The sequence below is a fragment of the Lepisma saccharinum genome, chromosome 17 (genome assembly GCF_977018435.1).
Source record: "Lepisma saccharinum chromosome 17, izLepSacc3.1, whole genome shotgun sequence".
Lineage (NCBI taxonomy): Eukaryota > Metazoa > Arthropoda > Insecta > Zygentoma > Lepismatidae > Lepisma > Lepisma saccharinum.
Genome location: NC_139245.1, coordinates 26392953 through 26419004, shown reverse-complemented (window position 1 = coordinate 26419004; position 26052 = coordinate 26392953). Strand labels below are relative to the sequence as shown.

Here is a 26052-nt window from a genome sequence, read left to right as displayed (position 1 = left end):
TTTTATTTTATTTACTGCTTTTGAACCTGAAATTGACTCCGTTTTTGTACCGAAATTTTGCTTTTTCATTTACCAAAAATATGTGCCTCTAGGTATAAGACATGTCTTGAATACCTCACAACTCGAGCATTTAACTTAGGTTTAACTCTTCACTGTACAGATTGAATAAATGAGTTAAAATTTTTGGGTGCATAAGCACATATGGCCATTTTGCACTCGTCATTGTATACAGGGGAAAATCCCCATATCTAAAATCCTTACCTGGGTGCAAAAATCTCCTTCAGAAATGTTAAAAGTGCCTGTTGTAAAGGGGCCTGCACTGTACAAATACTTGCAGCACCTTTGACTGTAAGAATGTTGAAATTTCTGCAGATGCGATTTCAAATAAATGAAAAATAAACAGCCAGTTCCAAATGTATATGTGCTGGCCCAGTGGACCAGTTTAACTGCTAATGCGTGGTGTTTCTCTGCAGTGGAAGACTCTCAGACACCTCCGCCTCCAACCACACCGGGAACCCTGAACGAGCCTCCCAAGTTTGGCCGATATCTTTCTATTCCCGGTCCCGGAGCTGGTAACCTTTAGCGGCTTGTTGGTGTGTCTTTTCCTAGGCATTGCTTTCCTCTGTACTAATCTCTTGGGGCAGCTTATGTTAATTTTTTATAAAAGATTTGATTTTGGTTTTTCATAGGATTGTGGATGCTGGTGATATGTTCAGTTCCCTTGGATTGTGCTAAATAAATAAAAAAATAATCTACTTACTTGTTAATGTTCAATTTATTTGTATAAGTTTTCAGTTTACGTTATCAGCATTTGTTTGTGGAGTTCTTTTTCCCCCCTTTTTAATTTTGACTGAGAATGCAATGGAGTTTAAGCTTTACTGGCATCACTGCAAATGTGTGGATTTTTTAACCGTTGCATCCAGAGTGTGCTTGATTGTAGTGATTTTTAACATATACGTATAACATAGTTTTCCTAGATACTATTATTTATTGTACTTTTTTTTTTTTGCACTTCACTTAAGCAAAGGTATGAGTCCCAGTGATAATGAGTTCTTCTGCAGCAGTGAGTATTATTATTACACAATTTAGATCAATACATCCGAAGCATGTAGTATTAGATGTAGTATGATACCTGCCTGTTAACATAAGACAGCATTATTGCTTTTAACAAGTATTTTTGTGTTACCGCAGAATAAGTTGGTGCAGAGGATTTCGAGCGAATGGAGCTAAGGGCTGCCTATAAGTGTTCTATCTAGCTAGGAATGAAATAGCTGCAAATGTGACCAACATAGAAAGCTTACCTGAAACTTAACAAGAAAAACACAAATTGTAGCACAACAGTTTATTTTAGTTGCTAATTTTGAATTTACTTATAATTTTTGTGTTCCTATTTTGTTTACTATTTTTTCTTTTTTTTTTTGCTAAAGAGCCTAAGAATTTGCTAATTAGGGTGAATGAATCTGTCCCTAGTAATAGAAAGTGGAGGGAGACTGAATCTGTTCGCAAACGCTTGAAAAGATGAACTGCTCACGATTCTTTCTTTCTTGGCAGGTGCTGCTAACGTTCCTCAGGAGGGGCTCGAGCACAGTCCCAGTTCCACTTCCATCAGTCGCAACCACAGCGCGGGAGCTCTCGGCGACCAGCACACGAATGGGGACGGAAACCATCCGAAGGTACCAGTGCCTGCCATTCAGGCATCTCACACAGGAGCCGTACGTTTAAGCAAACATCTTAGCATGGTGTGCGGTGTTCCCGAACCCATGCACACTAACCGTTGCTTGCGTGCCACTCTTTTTTGGCCTTGACCAAACTTACTTGGATGGATCCCAAACTTATTTTTTAGTTATTAACTAGGAGTGTGCAGAATATTGAAATGTTGGGATTGGGATCAAGGTAAAAAAAAAAAAAAATAGGGCAGAGCCGATACCACTTTGAATTAATACCCATACCGACAAAAGTTTTGATTGATTTCATAACAAAATATTGATTAATATTAGTGGGTAAATATTCCACCCCAATTATAGGTATCAATTTACCAGAGTTTTGCTTTAAAATATTCCAAAATTACATCAAAATATAAAAATGCCTGTTGCAAAAACTACAGTTTTTTCACATAACATTGGTTCAAAATCGATGGAAACTTCGAATTTTGCACTGGATAATTAGATTATGCGAAGGTTTTGCTCGGCATTTTTGAGGACCCTGCAAGCCATCAAAACAATGGAAAAGTATCTACTGATATCGATAAACAAAATCCAAACCTTACTTTCTGATGCTATCAACATCAGTATCGGTTCAGTTCTAGAAAAAATCCCATTCTGATCTCGACTTTGGGAAATACCATGATTTTTAGGATTCCAAGTAGTTGGGAATTTTTGAGTGATTGCATAATAAGTGCTTCACTGAAAATTTTCTGCACTATAAGTGCACGAAATTTCTTAGAAATGGCATTTTCCATTAGAAAAAAAAGTGAAAACTGACACTTCAGAGAAAAATAATGTCTAGGACAAGAGATGTTCACGGTGTCAAGTAATCTATTGAACATTTCTTGTCCCAACATTTCCGAACTTTGCCAGAAAGTAGCATATATGTTTCTTATTCTGAACATCGGGATTTTTAAAATTTTCCTTCCCAACCAAAACATTTAAATCTTGCACACCCCTACTTATTACTAAGCCCTGATGTATTTATACAGCCTCCTTCACTATGCAGATGCTGCATGAAACTACTCTCGACTTATAAAGTCACTGACATGTAATTGGTGTGATGCATGCAAATCTATTTCACAAAGAGGTAGACACTTACACCTGCTCCATAAAGTAACAGCTAACATGGATTGATCATGTATTTAAATTGTGAGCCTATTTTTTGTATACAACCTTAAGTAGTATCCAGTTATTATTCAATTCAGAAAGTTAAGTAAGAGAAACATGAGTACAAACACACATTAACATACTATATATACACACTGTTGTGTGCCATGCGTGTATGTATTCAAACAGAGAATGATATCTGCATCAAATGAATAAAGAAATATTAATACAAAATATGTTGTATGGAAAGCAAATATTTTGAAATTGTCTGCACACTTCACTGCTTATCTCTGTTAAAAACTAAACTGTTTTGGAGAACTTTAATAATGGAAACTTCCAAATTTGGACATTTAACATTTCTCTGATGTATGAAACCGTGAATTTTGGAGAAAACTTTCAACCATTATGCAGTAAGTTGCTTTGAGAAAAAGTACCACAAAGATAAATTGCTTTTAGTGAGATATTTTCAATAATAATTGATTCAGTATTTGTTTGAATGAAAAATATGTTGGGCTGTTTGCTGTTTGACCATTTAAACAAAAGCAAATTTCCTTATGATTTGGCACACATGGGAGAGATAAAATTTACATACTGAAGGATGATAGGTATTGACAAGAAATGGTTTTACAGCAACATTTGTACTTTTTCTTTCATGTGCACTTTTGATAAACAATTCTCTTACTCATACACACATGCACAGATTTATATCTACATGCATTATCTTACTCAACTGTGACCACCAAACCCGAAAGGATTGCAATGTTTACTGTATCTTGAGTTTCTGCATGCTTGTCAAATACATTTTTCATGTAATTTCATCTTTCCTATCGATGTTGTCTCACGTTTTTTCAGAAACCAGTTTTCACGTTGAAAAGTATTAATAAGCTACTGTTAAATAGAGTGCGTCTTTCAAAATGTTGGACTTAAAATGCATATCATTTGTGGTTGCCGATAGGTTCTTATTAGTATTTTAGATACTCCCAGTAAGCAAAATGTGCCAGTAGATTATCATGTTAATTTCCTTTCAGGGCAACGTTCACTTCATGCGAAAAATTCCTCCTGGTGCTGAGGCTTCCAACATTCTGGTGGGTGAGGTGGACTTCCTAGACAAAACTTTGTCTGCATTTGTACGATTGAGTCAGGCCACCTTTCTAGGAGACCTCACTGAAGTTCCTGTTCCCACGCGATTCCTTTTTGTGCTTCTAGGACCTTTGGTAAGTTGCATTGTTGGATGAGGTTCAGCTTTGCCGATAAATCATTCAAAAGTAGAGGGGGAATGGACTGATTAATGATTAAAACTACCATTTAATTTGTTAAGGTTAATGATCTAAAATAAAATTTGAGCAAAATATAATGCAAAGAGATGAAGTAAATTTTAAGGTGTCTCTTATTAATTTTTTCTATGTAGTAAATAGAAAGTATGTCATAGTTTAAAATATGTGTATAATATTTATGATTTATGCTCTTAGGAGTATTAACATTGTCAGTATGGTCAAAAATATTTTACAGTATATATGATACTAGGGATGTACCAATATGAAATTCTGGCCAATACCAATAAAGTACTGATACAAAATTTACCGATACCAATAACTCATTTTCTACCAAATCTGCAGTGGCGTAGCGTTATAGTACGCCCGTACGCCCGGCATTCCCAGATTTAAAATTTCAAAAATGCGTAAATGCTGTGAATATAAAGTAAAACTTGACTAATTCCATATATGTTTGACCTTCATGGCATTATAATAGCTATTTTTCGCGATCCGCTTGCAACGCTCCACTCTCAACACTCGTTCTAGCATCTCTTTTCAATGCCTTTCCTGGCCGGACGCTGAGCAGGTTCGGCGTAAAAGACTCTATATTCCTTGCTGCCTTTCTGGAGGGAAAGCTTCGATGTCTACAGCACGCGCGTAAATGCTCTCTCGTACGCCAGCGTACGGAACTGCAGCAGAGGTCTACCGTGATTGGTTCATGTGACCCTTCCTGTTTTCTGAAGCAGACGACAGCGGTAGAATTCCTACCTGGTTCTTCGCGCTCATGCAACTCGTGTTATGTGATGCTATAATACGCAATATTGACTGACGTAACTTTACCAATCTCAATTATACCGCTTCTTAATGATCACTGCATTATATAATTTATCGCACGAACAGCGATGTGCATTTGAAACTAAAAGATCAACACAGTTTTTGTCAAATAAGTTGGTGAAGTCCTCGTGGTAGAAATTCAGCCTGTGGCTGCTCTACGACTTAACCCGCAAAACTATTATTTTTTTTATTGTTATTATTTTTTTGTTATTATCTAACTGCTTAATATTCTGTCAATGGAAATGTTTACCATTCATTTGAGAACTCTTAACATCGAATTGTCTCTGGACAAAATTATTTTAAAATGTTTATCAGCATTCTCAAGATGTAATAAACAGTGGTCTAAATTACTAATCGGCACTGTTACGTCAGTAGAGTGTACGATATTTGGATCATCCACACACCTCCGTGTCAGAGTGCTTTGCACAGTGCGCCAAGATGACAGAGGTCCCCGATTCGAATCCCGGCGTGAGCACGGGTATTCTTTGTCAGTGTCCCTTCATCAATATCATCATCACTCATATTCATATTCGCAATTAACCAAAAGGGGTAGAAAAGCGAAGTAAAATAAACCAAATCAATCAGTAGTTGGATCATCCACAACAATTACGCCTACTGTTGTGCAGAGGCGCTTGTGATTCAAGTAGGTTTTTAATGACTTGCGTCATGCAGAAAGGTATAAAAAAAGGTATAAAACACCAGAGTTCAAAACATTTGTGGCATAGTGAGGCATCTAATTTTCTAGCTAAAACATGCATGGATGATGTTTTATTGAAAACCCAGCTGACTTCAGGCAAGTAAACAATACCTGTGGCGACTAATTCCATAAGTAAATTATTAAGCAAGAAAGGGCCGACCCTTCCTTCGGACTTGGCGTTCCCACCCGAAATGTCCATGCTATGCCACTGCAAATCTGATATAAAATTCCAAATGGTTCTCGAAGAACCTGAATGGGTCATTGACCTCCTTAATAAATGTATGTTACCAGATGGACTAAGCTTTTGCAGTGCAAAAGCAGCTGCATATATATACATTTACTTTTTTAAAAAAAGTAGGGCATTGAGATTATATGTTTATATTCATAAAAATTATAACAAAACACAATATTGCACTAAATTGTGAGATATTTGTCGATATATCGGATCAGTAAAATTACTGTTAATTTTACTTATAAACTGATATGCCTGTATCAGCCGATACCATTGTTCCATCCTTGCCATAGACATAATCTGTATTCCTATGGTATATTGACATATGCTGTGCTAAAACCTTGTGGCTGTAGTTAGCATCAAATAAATAAATATATTCATTATATATATTGGCCATTAGTGACACAAATCAGTATGTACTTTTTAGTAATCAAATATTTCTATAAATATGTTGTAATCGGGGAATGAAATAATTAAAGGTAAAGGTACGGTTCCCCATGCATATAGCACCATACCATGAAGGCTCATTTAGGGACCTACCCCCACATCCCCTAAATGTGGGATGGAATACTTACATGTTAAAATTTGTAGTCTGAACCATTTTAAATTCTAACTATGTATAAGGTGGGAATCTATAAGAATATATGCATTAGTATTGGTAAAATGATACCTGTATATCTGTAAATAATAGAATATAAAAGACCTACAGGGTTAAAATACAACTTTAAGGGAGTCTTATGGATAAATAATGCTAATTGGCATAATATAATGTGGAATTTCTTCCCCGTTGATTGTTAATCAGTATTCCATGTAGTAGTTTGGGAAGACGTTTGTAGTACTTTACTCATGCTTCTTTGATAGTACATTCCTGGTTTTGAGCAGCAGGGTAACAAAGATTGAAAAGTTGAGTCTTGGCAGAAAAAAGAGGCGGATAAATATCAGTAACGTTAACTCCCAATAAAGGTGACATATTTTAAAGAAATTTTTCCATTATGATTTCTGCAATTACAAGATGGTTGAATCAGACAACAATTTTAACTAATAATTACACTAAACGAAACTAAAATAAAACTAATTAAAATGATAATTAAAGTTGACTCTAAGCAATGTATTTCCTTGAATATTTGTTACAGTTGAATTTCATACCGAAATCATTGTTCATATTGTTTGAGTTACAAGTTTTCTCTGTGTTGTATATACAATTAGATTGGTGACCATGAAAAATGCATGTTGTATGAAGTCGAGTTTGTATGTTTTCAGGTATTGAAATGGATAGCACAATAATAGCTTTCAAATGTAAAGTAACAAACTTTCTTCAAGGTTTTGTGAATAAAATGCTTTACATTAGGAATGGGGTTTGTTAGTCATCATTGTATCAGTGAAATTGCATATAATTTTATGGATTACATGTTTATATTGTATCTAAAGATATCAGTTTGGCAGTTACGCAGAGATAGGTAATTAACTCTGATAAACTTACTATTCACTTTTCCATGTAAGTTTTTTCAGCGATCGATTTCGCCACTCGTCTGTTGGCTTCATCAGGCATGAACAGTTCACGCCTGATGAAGCCACCAGACGAGTGGCAAAATCGATCGCTGAAAAAAACTTATGCGGAAAAATGAATAGTAAGTTTATCAGAGTTAATTACATGTTTATAGTTAAAAGTAGCCTGTAATGAAGTTCATAAGTTATTGTTTTTATGTATATAAAAGTTTAATTAATTTGCCATGAATTTGTAAAAAGTTACAAGTATGGAAGTTATTTTTTAAGGCAAAAGCTATTGCATAGCTATAAATTTTTACAAAAATGTGGTACATGAATTATACTCTTTTTATACTCTATTGCATTAATAAACTGATTTCAGGTATTAGAAGACTTTTTTTAAAAAAAATATTCAATTAATTCAAGAGTGATTGTGCATGTTTGTATATGCAGTGTGGAACCTCAACTATAAAGGCTTCACAGTTTTGTTGTTAAGTAACTTATAATGCGGTAATGTACAACAAATCGTGTCATAGTGTACATGTTGCTAGTGTATAATGCAAGAAAATGTATAAAAATATTAAAACTAGGGTTCCCCTACAGTATGTAACGTACATACGTGTGTGTGTGTGTGCATACGTGCACGCACGTCAATGTACAGATTTTAAATAATCACGTAAGAAAGGCGGTGAGAATCATTGATTACAGAATAAGCCTGTTCCTGTCCTTCTATGCTGTTCTGCACCATTTCAGGGTGGCAATGGTCGTTTCCACGAGGTTGGCCGTGCAATGGCAACCCTTATGTCAGATGAAGTATTCCATGATGTTGCGTACAAGGCAAGGAACCGGAATCATCTACTAGCTGCTGTGGATGAATTTCTTGATGCCGTCACCGTTCTTCCTCCTGGGGAGTGGGATCCGACCATCCGAATAGAACCCCCAGCTGCCATTCCATCTCAGGTGAGAGAGAGCATCCATTTTTTTACAGTGTAAGTTCTTGGAAACTATGTTTGTTTTATGTTCCTCACTAGTAATAAAATTCTTATTTACTTGAGTAACATTTCTTCTTTCTATCTTTTTTGAAGTCCACTTTATCCTCAGATAGGCTAATTGGGACTTGACCTATAGTTGATGGTGGAATCTTAACCACTGTTTGATATGCCTCAATTGGAAATTGAACCAAGCACATCTTGATCAAAGCAGTGTTTCCACTATGCCATTGATTGATTGATTGATTGATTTAGTTTATTTTACTTCGCGTTTTGTGCCTCTTGGCTAATTTGCAAAGATAGGGATGAGTGATGAAATTGATGAATGGACATTCACAAACAACCAGCCCGAGCAGGATTCGAACCCGGGACCTTGGCATCGCAGCACGATGTGCTAACCACTCGGCCACAGGGTCCGACACACTATGCCATTGAGAAGGTCAGGTAACATTCTAGTGGAAACTTAAACATTCAGTTATTATATGGATTTTTTACAGGTAAGCACTGCATGTATTTTAAAGATAATTTTATTTATTAAAATACACATCCCCCTTTTCAGTAGATGTGTAGTAGGAGAAGTAGCAATTATGGCTAGCCATTTTTTAGAAAAAAGCCATAGCAACAATAGCAAAACCTGTAGGGTAACACTGGTTTAAATCACACTTTCAACTGTAGATATATAAATAAATATTCTTCATAATGGTTGGTGGTAAAGCAGAGAGAAATTTAATATATTTAAATTTTGTTGTTGGGAGGTCAGCTTGTGTATGTATTTGTCTGTCATAAAAGACAAGGAGTATGGTATTAAAGGAAATTTAAAATCTTGTTGACTCTTTAAGAAAAAAAGGAGGTTAATAGGTTTTCTCTTTCTAGGATCCAAGGAAACGTAAAGAACCTGTGAACGAAGAACCAGTAGATTTTGAGGAAGATGAGCAGAAAATAAGGGAAGATTCAGGGTTGTCCAGGACAGGCCGCCTATTTGGAGGCCTTATAAATGACATCAAACGGAAGACTCCATGGTAAGAACTTCATTTGGAACATTGCTTACACAGTAGTCCTATATGAAGTAGCATTGTATTTTCATTTCTGATAATTCTACAGGGTGTCCACAAAAATCCTCCTTGATTATGTGCATAAAATTGTAACTAAGAACAACAACTTGATTTGAGTTCCTTGTGCCACATCAATGCCATCATATTCTAGCACAGTAGACCTGTTGTCAGTGAACCTCCAGGAATATGGCATGCCCTTACAAACTTTGGGAATTGTTAACAAGTTTTTTGTACTCCTGTTACTTCAACTCAGGCCCGTAGCCAGGAAAGGGGGGGGGGGAGGGGTTCTAAGCCTCCCTCCTGACAGGGTCGCCAGCCCCCTTGACATTAGGTAAAACTATTTTGTATTCTAATTTGTTTGAGGTGAAGAGTGAAAATGTAGACAGAATATATTATTTTGTTCACTTCGTTCGTTCATCTTGTTTATGAGCAGAAGTCTAAGCAGCGGCAAGTGTTCACAAGATTCTCTAGACTTTAGAAAGTCCTTTCATAGGGAGCCTCTTTATCTGTACCTTCTCTGCCCCTGTTGCAGCCTCTCCTTTGACAAATATCTGCGACTTGATGTCATTACCCACATTCCTCCTGCATCTGCGTCAAATGTCAACAGATCCCAAGTTTTATTGCTTTGGCCAGGAATGGAATGTACGATAGGCACTATGATTGATGTGAATGTTGTACATTTTAACATGTATGATATAAATATATGTATCATCAGAAATAGTATGAAGTGTGTATTAAAGGATGGTGTCAGTAGCCGTCATTAGCACTTCAAGAGATGTTTTAGAAGATATAGAAAAAACCCTGTAGTATTTGTATGATATTTAGTATTTTTAAATATGTAGTATTTTATATGATACCCCCCCCCCTGGAGGTCAGTTCTAGCTACGGGCCTGCTTCAACTGTTTCAACCTCATAAAGAGTGCCAATGACAAAGATTGTCTATTATAAATGAACTGAGTAAAAACTTAAATATATTCCATGGATTTCTAAAGATAAAAGCCGTGACACTAATTTTATCATTTTTGCTAATGTTAGAAATTGTTTACAATACAAACTTCTTGTATAATATATGTTTGTATGGGGTCGTCTTCATTGTCTTCTCGTCTATCACAAAATCATCCATACCATCGGGAAATATTCAAACGCGATAGTGCTTGGTCTCCATAAGCTGCACTGACAATTTTAAAATAGAACTTTATCGGGGTGGGGCATCTCTTTCTTTATTTCAGTCATCCAGAAAGCAATACATTAAACACTATTGCAAAGGACGATTATACTTTGTATAATCATGGTAGATATTTGTAAACACCCTGTAGCACTCTCAAGCTCCAGGTACAAATATTATGTATTACAAAAGTGAAATTCGAGCAAACACTTTATTTCAGGTATATATCAGATTTCAAGGATGCGTTGGCTCTGCAGTGTATCGCCTCTTGGATTTTCCTTTACTTTGCCTGCCTCACACCTATAATTACATTTGGAGGACTTCTGAGTGATGCAACAGGGAAGAACATGGCCGCCATGGAATCTCTTGTCTCGGGGTTTGTTTGTGGAATAGGGTATGGCTTCTTCTCTGGGCAGCCACTCACCATATTAGGATCGACAGGGCCAGTGTTAGTTTTTGAAACCATCGTCTTCGAGTTTTGCAAGTAAGTGGAGAAAATTCACCTTAGTACTTTCATTTTTTGGATCCTTCTGTTTCAGTAAAATGGCACTCATTAAGCCTTAACAGATCTTTTTAAGAGGGAGTGTAGTTACAAGTTATATGAAATAAATGGGATATACAGTATCATTATGAATATTGTCTATGTACTGGCATTGTACAGTACAGTAGTAACAATGAAAATAGGAAAAATCGTTCAACATCATCTTATCTAAAACCCTTACCGTAATGTTAAAAGGGGGTGTAAATAGCCCTAGAACTTACACTTTGAAGAAATAATCAATTGTCTTCTGTTTCGGGATTTTGAATCATTTCCATTCATAAATTCACTGAGCACTTTTTTTTTGCCTCAGATTATGAAGAATCTACTGTAATATTTATTACTTGGTTTCAGAAGTACAAAATTCTGTATAATTCGATAGTGTAAACATGGATAAAATTCACTTCTTACAAAAACATTTAATGATTCCATCTAACTTGTGAAGAAAGAAAAAAAAACAAGAAAAAAAAAAAAACAGAATTTATTTGGCTGTTGGGTTTGGTAACTTGCTGTCACCCATCCACAGAAAGCTGGATACCATTTATTTGTTCTTTTCTTTCTTTCAAGTTACAAGGAATTAACGTCTGACAAACAAGTATTTTCTTTCTGACACTACACTTTAAAAGGGTTGGCCCAAACTTTCCTTTTCTGTCGTAAGAGTTATGCAGGTCCCATGTATAACATTGGTTTCAAAGATGTGATTCCTATGTGTAGTTTTGTACTGTCAGGCAAGAAAATAACATGAAAAACCACGAAATCTTGCATTTTGCATACGTGAATCAGTTACTTGCTATTTCTTGTTACAGCTGTAATGTTTGTGTGTGTGTATGTAAATGCTTAACTGCTTTTCCCCCCTTCTCTTTCAGAAAAACTGAATGGAACTACATGTCATTCAGGTTCTGGATAGGCATTTGGGTAGGACTGATTCTTCTTGTTCTGGTTGCTTTTGATGCAAGTGCATTTGTATGCTACATCACCCGATTCACAGAAGAAAATTTTGCAACACTTATTGCTTTTATTTTTATTTATAAGGTGAGTTGTTAGTTCCTTATTTACATATATAAGTATGATGGATGGGGCAGATTAATCTGTATGCACTAGTATATGCATTTTGGTGGACCATCAAAATTGTCAGTAATGTTATCAATCCAACATTTTTATAAATGGCTTGTAACTGCAAAATACTGTCATTTTGTTATTTATAAAACTTTAATCATATAGTTCATGTAGTTTGTTTTTGAAAAGTCTAAACATGTTGGTCTTCTTCTAAAGCATAACCAATTTCAGTCCAGCTCAAGTTATCAGTAAATTTTTTATCTGCTTTATGGGTAATGTCAAAAATTTCCTATGGGCCCACCTATAAGCCCTCTTTCACAATATAAGGTTCGATTGAATTTGGAAAACTAGAACAATAAAATCCTTATAGTTTGCATTAGGTTTGGTTTTAAAATGCGTGACATTTTCCTTTGACTTCGAATATGGATTGTGGCTCTCTCACTTTTGTGTATCTGCAAGGCAAAAACAAGTTTTGTGAATGGACCTATGCCAACTTACCTCTCAATCCCCCTCCCCCCCCTCCTCATTGACTGGCTGAAGCCTGAGCCATACTGCATCCCAAAAGTGTGAAAATGCCAATGTTCGTTCGTAAAGTTTAATTGTTCACTAAAACCGTATAATTTGAAAGAAGGGTGACAAATACCATTTTCTCAATAAAAGGTAATTTTTGAAGAATGATCGAGCAAAGTCGATAGAATATAATGTATCTGATTTTCAGATTATTTCTTATCCCTTGTGAAAAACTGACAATCAACTAAAACAAACTAATAATACTATGATAAAATAATATATTTCAGTTATGACAATAAAAATAATACATTGTCATAACTACATTTGAAAATAGTTAGGCTAAGTCCAAAGTTCCACATTTGTGCAATATTTATAATAATTTAGTCATATGATTACTCAAAATTTTATTCAAATAATACAATTAAATGTCTGAAATTACTACTTAAACCTATTCCATTAAATATGATGTTTAAAAAAGCCAATTTGTATATCATGACAAAATTATCAAATTGTGAAATATTCTGAGTTCATATTCATAACAGTTATTTTTGACTGACAAAATGAAAAACAAATATTTTAAATCATATGTGTTCTTTCTGACAAGAAAGATATGATACTTTCAAATTTATAATTAAATTTATTGAAATTATGTACATTTGCATTGGCATCAAGGTTTATATACAAAGGTCAACTCTTTAAAATTGTTCAATGTATAATATGATGTCATACTTGGTATTTTGTATCAACATTCAAAAAATGGTAATTGTAATCATTAGATAAGTATATTGTGATATACATAGTAAAATAGCTGTAACAGAGCAAATATGTACATTTACTAAACAAACATTCAAGGTGTTAAGCAGTTATGGACAAAAATATAAAACAAAAACAATTGAAGATAACTCATACTAAAAAATCTGGCTTGAACTAGTTGCTCTAATACGAGTTGTCTGTGACTTTAAAAGGATCTGAGGATGTAAAAAAAGATAAGTACAGATTTAGCAATATGGAATGGTGATATATTTGTACAATAATTGTTGCTTTTAAAGCATTAAACTGGGTAATGTTATAATAACTTGGATGTTTAAGTTATATAGAAGCCTTTTATGACTCGAATGAACTTTGAATATGATATAATCTTATAAAGATTCGAAAGTTGTGGAATGACACTGATATGTATAAGTGATGCCATGTTGAATTGGAAACAGTGAATAGGTATCTGTTTTCATCTTGCTTAACGGGCAGGCTTGTAAATGTTACAGTTCCTCAAATGAGTGCTATGAAGAAAGTCGCATAGAGTGACACTTATATGTTTTACGTTTGGAGGTGATTTGATCAGATGATGAATTTCGAAAACTGAAGCTCAGAATTGTAGATACAAAGACTTGCTTTATCCTGGAAGGAGATAACAAAGATATATTTTCTTTTATGTATAGCATTGATATCTTATAAATGTTCTTGTAAACATAGGCATAATTTGATGATATTGTAATTTTTGTTGTGTCTAGTTTTTTTTTATTTTTATCAATATAATAATTATGAAGTTATCAATATATGTAAATTTAAATTTCCTTTTCAACATAGCACCATAGCTACCTATTGTGCTGATACTGAGTTTGAATTATACTGACAAAGTCGTTACATATTTAAGATTATGAGACGTCAGGTGATTAGTTGAAAAGGTTCAAGCCTATAATAATCTTTGTCTTGTTTTGCATCTTGTTCTTGTTTCTGAGGTTAGGTGTTTTTACCTTTAAATATGTCACATCCAAAGGGTGATTTCTGCTTGGCAGATGTTATGGCTGCTCTCAATGCTATCAAGGATGGCCAAACAGAGCTCAAAGCTAATCAGGAGGATCTCAAAGCTAATCAGGAAAAGACTGATGCTCAATTGATAGAGTTGAATGCTAGCCAGATGGTGCTTAAATCTGGGCTGACAACTCTTCAGCAATATTCTGATGCTCAATTAAAAGAAATTAGAATTGATCTTGCTCAATATAAGAAGGAGTGTTTGATAAGAACAGAGAAAGTGGAATCTCATATAAAAGCATTATCCATGAAAGTGGATACTGATATTTCTGCAGTATCCTATGTTGTGGAACAAAAGATGGAATATTTGGGTAAGCAGGTTGGTGCTGTACAAGAAGCACATGCAGATTTGGCTGAGCGACTGCATGTTGACATGAGACACATGCAAAAGGAATGGTGTGAAACTAAACAGCATTTAGCAAATACTTTGTCCTCTCTTTCAAGTTTACCTAAACCTTCAGTGTGTGATGGTGCTTCTTCTCCACAAATTCAACCTAACCAAGAGATGAATTCTGATCAATTTCAGTACAAAGTGCTTCATAATGAAGAGGATGGTTCAGCAGGAAATATGCCTAATGAACTTATTCAAACCATGCAAGGACTTGTGACAAGTGATTGCAAATCAGTGAATAATGATCTCTCTCAGGACCAGGTTCTGCAGGAACAAATAATGGGTGTAAAGCTAGAAGTTTTAACATTGGTTAAAGAAGTGTTGTCACCCATTAGTCAGTGTAGGTTAGAATCAGCTGGCAGAAGAACTCTTACAAAGAGAAAACGTGCAAGAGTTTCTACAGTAGTGAATAGTTCTGATAGTTGTGTTGATGAGGATGTAGTGCACAAGCATGTATCTAAGGTATGTGATAAAGCCACTAATACTGAAACAGAGCCATCTGGCTCAGAAGAAAAGTTATTTGATTTTACCAATGACCATAGAGGAACACCATCTGGTCATCGCCAAGATTATGTAAAAGGTGATTCTTGTTTGCATCATAATAAGTACATAAATAAGAGTGATGTAAATGGTCCTTCTCAAAGTGCAACTTTTGCGACTAGTACTCAATATGACTACTCTTTAGCGCACCGACAATCTTTCATAAAGCCGCAAGAATTGTGCAAGTTTCCACAGTTTGATGGAATCTCGATGGACAGTATGCCATCGGAATTTTTGGAGAAAGTTGAGGAAATGATGGATATTTACAATATCAAGGAAAAGGATTACATGCAATATATACCTAAGTTACTCAAAGACTGTGCAAAAAGTTGGTACACTCAGAATAAATCTTCCTTCAATACTTACCATGATTTTAAAAAGGCCTTTCTGTCTCACTATGAGAATTCTAGGTGGAAGAGTGTCACATTGACTCGGATACTGAATACTCAATTTTCTAGAGCTGCACATGGTAACTTACAGAAATTTGTAAACAAGAATTATAAATTGCTCAAATCCATCCAGCCTCATGCGGAGGAAGCACACTTGATTGCACAAGTGGCTACGCTTTTGCCATTTAAGATCAGAGAGCACTTTGTGGTAAATAATGTTGAGACATTGCAAAGAGCATTGCAAGCCATAGAGAATTTTGAATCACTTAGAGACATCCCACTTAGGATGATCAATTCAGAATATGGTGTAAAAAATCGAAACTTTAAAGCTAAAGTAGCTCAAGTGGCTGTGGAACAAGCATCTAGTGCAGATAAAGAGAATACATACTCTCGCAAATCAAATTACACAAGAACTAATTTACATAGGAACTATGACAAAACAAACCTTGGGGTTAAGAGCTACATTTGCGGAACACATAAGATTCCCACAGTAGCTAATGGTGTTGTTTCCCATGCGGAAAACTGATGAGGACTCATGTTGGGGGAGGTAACATGGGTGCTAATAATGTATTAAAGCCTCCGAATAAGAATAGATTTGCCTATAATAGAAACACAATGGAAACAGACATTCTAACTCCTATACTTGACAATAATCAATTAGTAGGAGATAGCATGATGCTTAGACTTTCACAAAATATCTTAGGTGAACCTGTGAAGGTGGAAAAGGATGGTACACGGCACATTGGATTATGTGTTTCAGGTCAAACAATAGATCAGCTAAGACAAAGAATGGAATCTTATAATAAGTTATCAGACCAGGTAATGTTAATGATTGGCACGAATGATCTACTGAAACGGAGAAATGAGGATGATATCAAACAAAGCTTTAACAGACTGATACAGGTCATGAAAAATAAGACAAGGAATATAATTGTACTTACCTTACCACCAATTCCGAAAGTTATGCATTCTAGAGGGGATCCAGAATGGGTCAGATGGCAAAGGTACAATTCTCACCTGTTATCTCTTCAAGATGAGGATAAGGTCACAGTGCTAAATATTGCTCCTCTTTTCTTTGATGATGATAACAAGATAAATGAAACTCTGTATGAACAGTACATTGGTCCTCGTATACAAAATCGTCTGGATATGATTCATTGGAATCGTGCGGGCATGTGCAAGTTGTTGCAATTTTTATATAGTATGAGTGTCATCCAAAATATGCAGTTGCCTGTCAAAAGTGTGCATAATACTTTTAAGACTGAAGTGTCAGTTCATGCAACTGAGATAGGTGACAAAGAGCGCAACAAGATTGGACACTTAAATCAGGGAAGATCTCATGTTCCTGAAAATCAAAAAAACTAGTCAATTCCCTTTGGTTTGAGGCAGGTGACAGAGGGTATGCTATAAACCCTGCCATAGCAGTTGTTAATGTTGGTGATTGGGAAAAAGGATTAGAATCTGAAGATCAAAATTACATGAAAGAAAATTACCGACCAATCAATAATGTTCCTAATGGTTCGAATACTGCAAAAATTTGGGTTAATATTCTAGATCATAAACATTTGGCTCTATGTGATAGTGGAGCAGAAATTAGTTTGCTTTCCTATCAGGTGTGGAAAAATATCTCTTCTACAGCCAGTAGGCCAAGATTATTGAGTACTAAAAACATTAGACTAGTGGATTTTACAGGCTCTAAAAAGAACAAAGTTTTAGGTTTAACTAGGCTTATGATTGTTATCGGTTTGCAAAGTTTGTTGGTACAATTTTTAGTGGTTCAGAATCTGCAGGTGGATATGATCTTGGGCTTAGATGTTCTATATGCATTGCAAGGTACCTTAGATTTCTCTAAGAAGGCACTTGTATGTGATAATGATAAATATGATGTACTTGCCCGTTTCGTTCCATTGGAAAATACTGTAGATGTGGATCATTATTATGAATGTTCTTTTGTGTCAAGTTCTGAGGGTAATAAGGTGGATGATGAAACAATATTAAAAATTTCTGGTCAGTTGGATCAAACTGAGATGTTGTCGGTAGTTGAAAAACAGAAATTTTTAAATATATTGTATAAATATAAAAAATTGTTTTCCATTAAACCAGGTTTATGTAAAAATTATGTGCACACAATGGAACTGGATACAGACAAACCCGTGGTAGGTCGAAACTATCCTATTCCATTTGCATACCGGGACGAAGTTAGAGAACAGATCAACACCATGTTGGAATGGGACGTGATTGAATTGTCCAACTCTGAATACTTATCCCCTCTATTGGTTGTACCTAAGCCAGGTGGAGAGATAAGAATGTGTGTTGATCTAAAAGGGATAAATAAGCATGTAAAGTTGATGCAAATTCATCCCGTAAAAATAGATGAGTTATTAGTACAGTTTCAAGGTTGTAATTATTTCTCATCTATAGATTTAGGTAATGCCTTTTGGCAAATTGCTTTGGATGAACAAAGTAGAAAATACACAGCATTTTCATTCGAAGGCATGTTATATCAATTTAAACGTGTTGTATTTGGATCAGTGAATGGCACCGCTGTCTTTGTAGATGCAATGAATAGAGTTTTGGCTGATTGTAAGGATTTTGTAGTGGTGTATGTGGATGATATCATTATAAGATCCAAAGACTTTGATTCTCATCTGATTCATGTTGAAAGTGTATTTAATTGTCTACTGAAAGCAGGCATGACCCTTAAAATAGAGAAATGTAAATTTTGCTGCAGGGAGATAAAGTTTTTGGGTCACATCATTACCCCAGAAGGGTATCATAAAGATCCAGTTTTTGTCAAGTCTATAATAGAGTTACCGGAACCTAGCTCAATTAAACAATTGCAAAAGATATTAGGTTCCTTAAATTGGATTAGTAAATACATAAAAAATTATGCAATGTTTGCCCAACCCATGTATGAGCTTCTCAAAGCTAAACAAAAATGGTGTTGGAATAAAGAGGCATCTGAAGCATTTCAGCTTTTGAAGGAAAAAATTGCTGAACAAGTAATGCTTGCATTTCCCGATTTTGAACATAATTTCTTTGTTCAAACTGATGCTTCGATTATTGGAGTAGCGGGTTATTGTTTCCAGATCATAGAAGGAGGGTTCAAGCCTCTTGGATTTGTCAGCAGGGTGTTGAAAGATTATGTGAAATCTTATACATCTACTGAAATGGAGGTGTTGGCGATCCTATATACTATAGACAAATTTGCTTCTATACTAAAAGGGAGGCATTTTGTCATTATTACAGATCATAAAGCCCTCACGTGGTTGGAAACTGCCCACACGTGGAATGCTCGTCTCACTCGCTGGTTCATCCAGTTACAGATGTATTCTTTTGATGTTCAATATTGCAAAGGCAAGGAAAATGTAATCGCTGATTTGCTAAGTCGATCTTTTCCTTGGCAGTTGGACATGCATTATCATGTCAACTACTCCGAGTTGGAATTAATGCTGCAACCTTTGTGTGACTGTAAGGAACTTGCGAATGCACAGAGAAATGATATCGAATTGAATGAGATCATTTCCTATCTCTCTGGAGATGTTGATACTGATAATTCTCGCTGTAGGAATTGGCGGAAACAGTATTGTCTCAGGGAGAACATATTATGTGTCAGGGATTTTCACAGACCAGAAAAGTTAAGGATATGCTTACCTGCCTCCTTAATTGGTAATATGCTCATCAAGTTTCATGATGAGAGTGGTCATTTCGGTGCATCTCGGACAATGGCACAAATATATAGAAATTTCCGATGGAAAAACATGTTTAAAGATATAAAACAATATGTTGCTGATTGCGATACTTGTGTCAGGTCAAAGCCCAATAAACATCCTGCAAAACATTTAGTTAAAATACACCTGACCAGTAAACCTGGAAAAGTCCTTTTTGTGGATTTGCAAGGTCCATTCGTCATGGGTTCTAAGCGGGAGAGATTTTTGTTGACAGTGTTGGATGCTGCAAGTCTGTACTTGTTGGCTTATCCTATTGTCAACAGTAATGCAAATACAGTCATCAAAAAGCTTATCAATTGTTATTTTGTCCATTTGGGTATTCCTGAAAAATTGATTGCCGATAATGGACCTCAATTCAGATCTCATCAGTTTGCAGATAAAATGAAACACTTAGGCATCATGTTAGTGTTCACTCCCCCATATCATCCGTCCTCCAATATGGTTGAGAGATATCATGCAGAGCTTAACCGCTTAATGAGAGTTTTGTGTCAGGATAGTCATACCCTATGGCCTGAAAAGGTTAATGTTGCCCTTCATTGTTTAAATAATGCAATTTCATCTCAAACAGGTTATGCTCCTATAGAACTGCGATTAAATATGGAACCTAACATGAGCATATTCAATAATATCACTGAAGATGAAGTAATGTCATGGGATAATAAAATTCACATGGCACATCTAAAAAGTTTTGAGGCCAGAAGTAAGAAAACAAACCAAATCAACCAAAAACAACAAGATAAAGTTTCCATATTAGTTGGTGATTTGTTGTTTGTTAGAAACAGGCATAAAGATTTAGAAAATAATCCCATTAAGAAATACTGCTTCTTGTTTGAAGGACCTTATTTGTGTGTTGAGAATCATGATAATTCAACAGTTACCTTGTTAGAATGCAACACTGGTAATCCTGTGAGTCAAGTGGCCATTGAACACATCAAAGTGTGGAAGTGTTCTAATGCCAAAAGGTATAAATGGCTAGAAATTTTACAAAACTGCAACAAGTCACATGAGGAGCTAATAAAGAGATTGTTGCAAGGATGCAAGGTAGATGACATACTTGTCAGATCTTCAAAGGAAACAGATATTTCTGTAGTGAAGACGTAAGATTAAGTAAGCATTAAGGGTTGGTTGGTTAGGAGTTTCTTATTGACTGAGTGTCAAGGGTGGTATATAAGACCTCAGTTCTTTACTTTTTCGTTCTTTGTATATTAATTTTAGCATTATGAAATTGCTTATGCGAACATGTTGTTTATTTTGTTGGTTTGAAGGACAAAAGATACTTCTTCATTCCACAACCATACCCACAAGGGTTGGTTGGTTGGGAGTTTCTTATTGACTGAGTGTCAAGGGTGGTACATAAAACCTCAGTTCTTTACTTTTTTAATTATTCATATATTAATTTTGGCATTATGAAATTGCTTATGCTAACACGTTGTTTATTTTGTTGTTTTGAAGGACAAAAGATACTGCTTCATTTCACAACCATACCCATGAGGGTTGGTTGGTTGAGTTCTTCTTCTTAGGATGTGGGTTAAAGGTGGTACTGTGAGTCACAGTACTTTGTGCAGAATTTTTCTTTTGTCAGCTGTTAATGTCAAAATTTTGTCACTTTTCGTGCTTCTTTCCTTGAGTCAGAAACATTAGTTCAGGTGTGAAGTATTCCTCTGTAAAGTTTGCCTTAAGTTGATCTTCATGATCCGACATTGGTCCTCATTCATATTTCTTGATCCTTAGTTGTGTTGAACGGTGGAAAAATTTGATATAACAAATATTCTTTGTTATTTGTATTTTGGAGTGCAAAAAATGTATAATATAATGTGATGGCATGTGCATAATAATTTTGAATGCTAAGATTTAGCTTTGGCTTGAAAAATATTTACTAGAGCACAAAGATTCCAAGAATTGAATCGTAGGCTCAAATAGGAATGAACTTGACAAAGAGCAAAGTGATTCACGTGTTGATCCAAGCTTCAGTCAAGTAGTTGTTTCCTTTAAAAATGCTAGAATGCATTATGGCTCCAAAATGTGTTCACAAAGGGCTGAATAGTAAGTTTGAGCCGTGACGCTGCGAGTTCAGTAACAACAATTATTTATGATTTATAATTTTAGTGCGCACATCATAATTTATACATTTCTTGCATGAATTCATTTGTGATGTAAAAAATCTTATATTCAGCACTCTGTAAATCTGAGGATGTTTGCTTCTTGATGCAGGGACTTAAATTTTTGTCTTGTTAGCTGATCTTACCAGATAAATGGATGAATTCCCAATGGGAAACTTAGTTGGATCAGAGGTTACTTACTCTACATGTAGAAAATTATTATTAATATATTTTTTGGCTAAATAAAATTTAATATAGAAATTATGCTCCCAGGTTGAGAATGAAGTTCTGACTGGTGCTTCATTGTTTGATAATAAATAATAATGTTATGTAGGTACATTGTTTATGTAAAAATGGTTACTTTACTGGATAATAATTGTTGGTATGTCGAACTTGATGTTTTTTGTTTTTCAATATTATTATGTACAAAAAATTCATTATGTGTAGTTGCACTGTATTGGTTCATGATGAACACGTTCTTGTTGTATTGTTGGAAAACAAATATTCAGTTACACTCAATTGATTATAATGCTGAACATGAAAACAGATTGTAAATATAGAGGCATTATATTAATTATTATATGTTTAAAAGTCTCAGTAGTGCTCAATTCTGTTGTGGGTTCGTCCCTTGTTGAGCGCCAGTATGACAATAAAAATAATACATTGTCATAACTACATTTGAAAATAGTTAGGCTAAGTCCAAAGTTCCACATTTGTGCAATATTTATAATAATTTAGTCATATGATTACTCAAAATTTTATTCAAATAATACAATTAAATGTCTGAAATTACTACTTAAACCTATTCCATTAAATATGATGTTTAAAAAAGCCAATTTGTATATCATGGCAAAATTATCAAATTGTGAAATATTCTGAGTTCATATTCATAACAGTTATTTTTGACTGACAAAATGAAAAACAAATATTTTAAATCATATGTGTTCTTTCTGACAAGAAAGATATGATACTTTCAAATTTATAATTAAATTTATTGAAATTATGTACATTTGCATTGGCATCAAGGTTTATATACAAAGGTCAACTCTTTAAAATTGTTCAATGTATAATATGATGTCATACTTGGTATTTTGTATCAACATTCAAAAAATGGTAATTGTAATCATTAGATAAGTATATTGTGATATACATAGTAAAATAGCTGTAACAGAGCAAATATGTACATTTACTAAACAAACATTCAAGGTGTTAAGCAGTTATGGACAAAAATATAAAACAAAAACAATTGAAGATAACTCATACTAAAAAATCTGGCTTGAACTAGTTGCTCTAATACGAGTTGTCTGTGACTTTAAAAGGATCTGAGGATGTAAAAAAAGATAAGTACAGATTTAGCAATATGGAATGGTGATATATTTGTACAATAATTGTTGCTTTTAAAGCATTAAACTGGGTAATGTTATAATAACTTGGATGTTTAAGTTATATAGAAGCCTTTTATGACTCGAATGAACTTTGAATATGATATAATCTTATAAAGATTCGAAAGTTGTGGAATGACACTGATATGTATAAGTGATGCCATGTTGAATTGGAAACAGTGAATAGGTATCTGTTTTCATCTTGCTTAACGGGCAGGCTTGTAAATGTTACAGTTCCTCAAATGAGTGCTATGAAGAAAGTCGCATAGAGTGACACTTATATGTTTTACGTTTGGAGGTGATTTGATCAGATGATGAATTTCGAAAACTGAAGCTCAGAATTGTAGATACAAAGACTTGCTTTATCCTGGAAGGAGATAACAAAGATATATTTTCTTTTATGTATAGCATTGATATCTTATAAATGTTCTTGTAAACATAGGCATAATTTGATGATATTGTAATTTTTGTTGTGTCTAGTTTTTTTTTTATTTTTATCAATATAATAATTATGAAGTTATCAATATATGTAAATTTAAATTTCCTTTTCAACATAGCACCATAGCTACCTATTGTGCTGATACTGAGTTTGAATTATACTGACAAAGTCGTTACATACAGTGATTACCGGTGGAGGCACATAGTGGTTCGGATCCCACTTTAAACTGTAGGTCCAGTCCTGATTAGCCTTACTGTGCATAAAATGGACAATTCTTCTCATTGCAGGCTGTTGAAAAAGTTCTGTTGATTGGGAAAAAAAACCCTTTAAATACACATGGGGACCTAATGCTCAATTATGAATGTTTTTGTGTCCCGTCCAATGACACCAAATATGCAGACAACATCAATTGGACCACACTTGATAAAGATCAATGCCAGGTATGTATGGAGAGTGGTATTAAGTTCTTGTTATTATTTCAATATTGCAACAAACAGAGAAGTTTGTAAGAAAATTTATGGTTCATATCTGCAAAATTTCAATATATATATATATATATATATTTAAATACATTACACTGCAACGTTCCTTGGGTGTCTCACCTACACCTACACTAGTACGTCTGCAGAGGTGCAAACTAACTAGCTTGGCAACAATCGTTCAGTAGCACTAAATGCACTGCAAAGTTTTACCCATCATGCTAACATTTTCTCCAGTGGTGGCATGAGAGACAATTTAACTGACGGTTCGGGAAAAAGTACACTGTCTAAAGTTAGAGAAAGTTTAATAACTGTAGTTGGATACACATAGCAAATGTAAACGGTGTAAGTTTAGCACACACCCATGTAGGATATTACACTCACTTGGCCAATATACTGCCACACAATGGCTTCTGAAAACTGCCGTAAATTGGGAACAGGAACACTGCAGCTGCTGTCCTCTGCAGTCGTAACTGTAACTTCAACACACGTTAGGAAAGTGCAGTCTTTAACTTGCGTCATCTTCTGTAGCTGCAGGCTTTTTACAGGGAACTGTTGATTTTTGGGGAACAAGGGCATCTATTAAGGTCACCCTCACGATAACCATCATACTTTATCTGACCTGTAATTTTACAGTCAAAGCTACACCCCTACCCTTGTTGTATAAGGCCTAATAAAGCCCAGCACCTTGCGGTGGGGTTTAAGCAGTAAATGGCAATGCCTGTACTTACAAAAGTGGAGTTTGTTTCTCTCGCCAACAAGCAGAGTAGTGACTTCTCTCACCCGAAGGTGGAGTTGGTTCTCTTGCCCGTGGGCAGAGTTCAACCTCTCTCACCTGTAGGCGGAGTGCAACTTCTCTTCAAAGTCAGTTTTTAAGAGAGATCTTATCGTGAGCAGACCTGAAAGCCAACTGAAGAAAATCTGCTGTGTGGTCTGTTATATAGCCTCGGTTCAGAGTAGCACCTCTAGTGCCGTTCATGCAAACTACGTGGAACAGTGCTAGAGCAGGCAAGGCCATCTCTACGGCAGTAGATTGAACTACGTGCTCAAGGTACAAACGATAAATACATATTATAAGATTAACATTACATATTCTTTGAGACCATGCAGGGCCTTAACAGGATAATAATAAATTACTACTGATAAAGAGATTATGACACAATTATCAAAGCAGTTATTAACACCTGTAACATTGAACAAGTAAATAAAATAACTTTGACCATAATAACAATGTTTACATATACACAGCGTAAATAAACATTAGTGTTACTAACGAGTATGACCTCTCAGGATCATTACGACACGTAGCACCTCGGTGACTGAGTGAGTTAAGTGTTTACTTCTTGGTTTAGGTTACAGCCAGAGCATGGCTGCCTAGCTGTCACTCATCCTCACACAATGTTAAATAACAGATATGTACGTATAAAAGCATAACTTAATGCCTTGTGTCACCATAATTTATGTTTCATATTAAATGAATTGTGTCCTGCACTGTGGCCATGCAGTCTAAGGTGCAAGTATGGGACGTGTGCAAGTTTTGAGTTTCCCAGGGAAAGCGTAACAACTTCTATGCCTCATGTAACCCTCACGGGCTGTTACGCCACGGGTTATTATTATTAAATGAATTGAAACAATTTATTTGGCTTAATGTAATGTAATTATTTATTGTTTTGCAGTTCTACAATGGAACACTTGCAGGAGGTGGCTGCGATACCCCACATTATGTGCCAGATGTATTTTTAATGTCCATTATTTTATTCTTGGGAACATTTCTTTTGTCAGTTCAAATGAAGGACTTTAAAAATTCATCCTTTTTTCCTACAAATGTAAGTAATGTTTTTCCTTACTGATGCAATTTCATTATTTTTACAAGGGATATTAGAGTACCAGTTTATCAGTAAAATTACCAAAATTTTACCAATGTGATACGTCTATAAATAGCCTATAATTTTGTTTAAAATTCTGCTATTGTGTTAGCTTGACAAATATATACCTGTAATTGTATGCCGTGGTTTTGTAAATTAAAGATCTAAATATGCAGTTGTTCAAAGGCAAACCTATTTCATCACCTAATTACAAACATTAGTTAAGGAGGTTAATGAACTAATCATGTTCTTCATCGAACATTTACAATTTTATATTAAAATGATAAGAGTATCTGTTCATAGA

The 26052-nt window shown here is 35.0% G+C and overlaps 1 protein-coding gene across 15 annotated transcripts in view; it reads left to right on the top strand.

Moving 5' to 3' along the window:
• LOC146001631 (sodium-driven chloride bicarbonate exchanger-like) overlaps positions 1-26052 on the top strand; it is a 263578-nt gene that overhangs the window by 211805 nt on the left and 25721 nt on the right. For 12 of the 15 annotated variants that reach the window (XM_083139193.1, XM_083139198.1, XM_083139197.1 and 9 more), the window contains 8 exons: positions 1552-1712; positions 3842-4027; positions 8068-8274; positions 9177-9322; positions 10741-11004; positions 11925-12090; positions 23692-23844; positions 25560-25709. In XM_083139193.1, the coding sequence (XP_082995319.1) occupies positions 1552-1712; positions 3842-4027; positions 8068-8274; positions 9177-9322; positions 10741-11004; positions 11925-12090; positions 23692-23844; positions 25560-25709 (1433 nt within the window). Of the gene's footprint in view, positions 1-473; positions 573-1551; positions 1713-3841; positions 4028-8067; positions 8275-9176; positions 9323-10740; positions 11005-11924; positions 12091-23691; positions 23845-25559; positions 25710-26052 lie in introns of all 15 variants that reach the window. The other 3 variants (XM_083139200.1, XM_083139189.1, XM_083139186.1) reach the window with 2 other exon arrangements.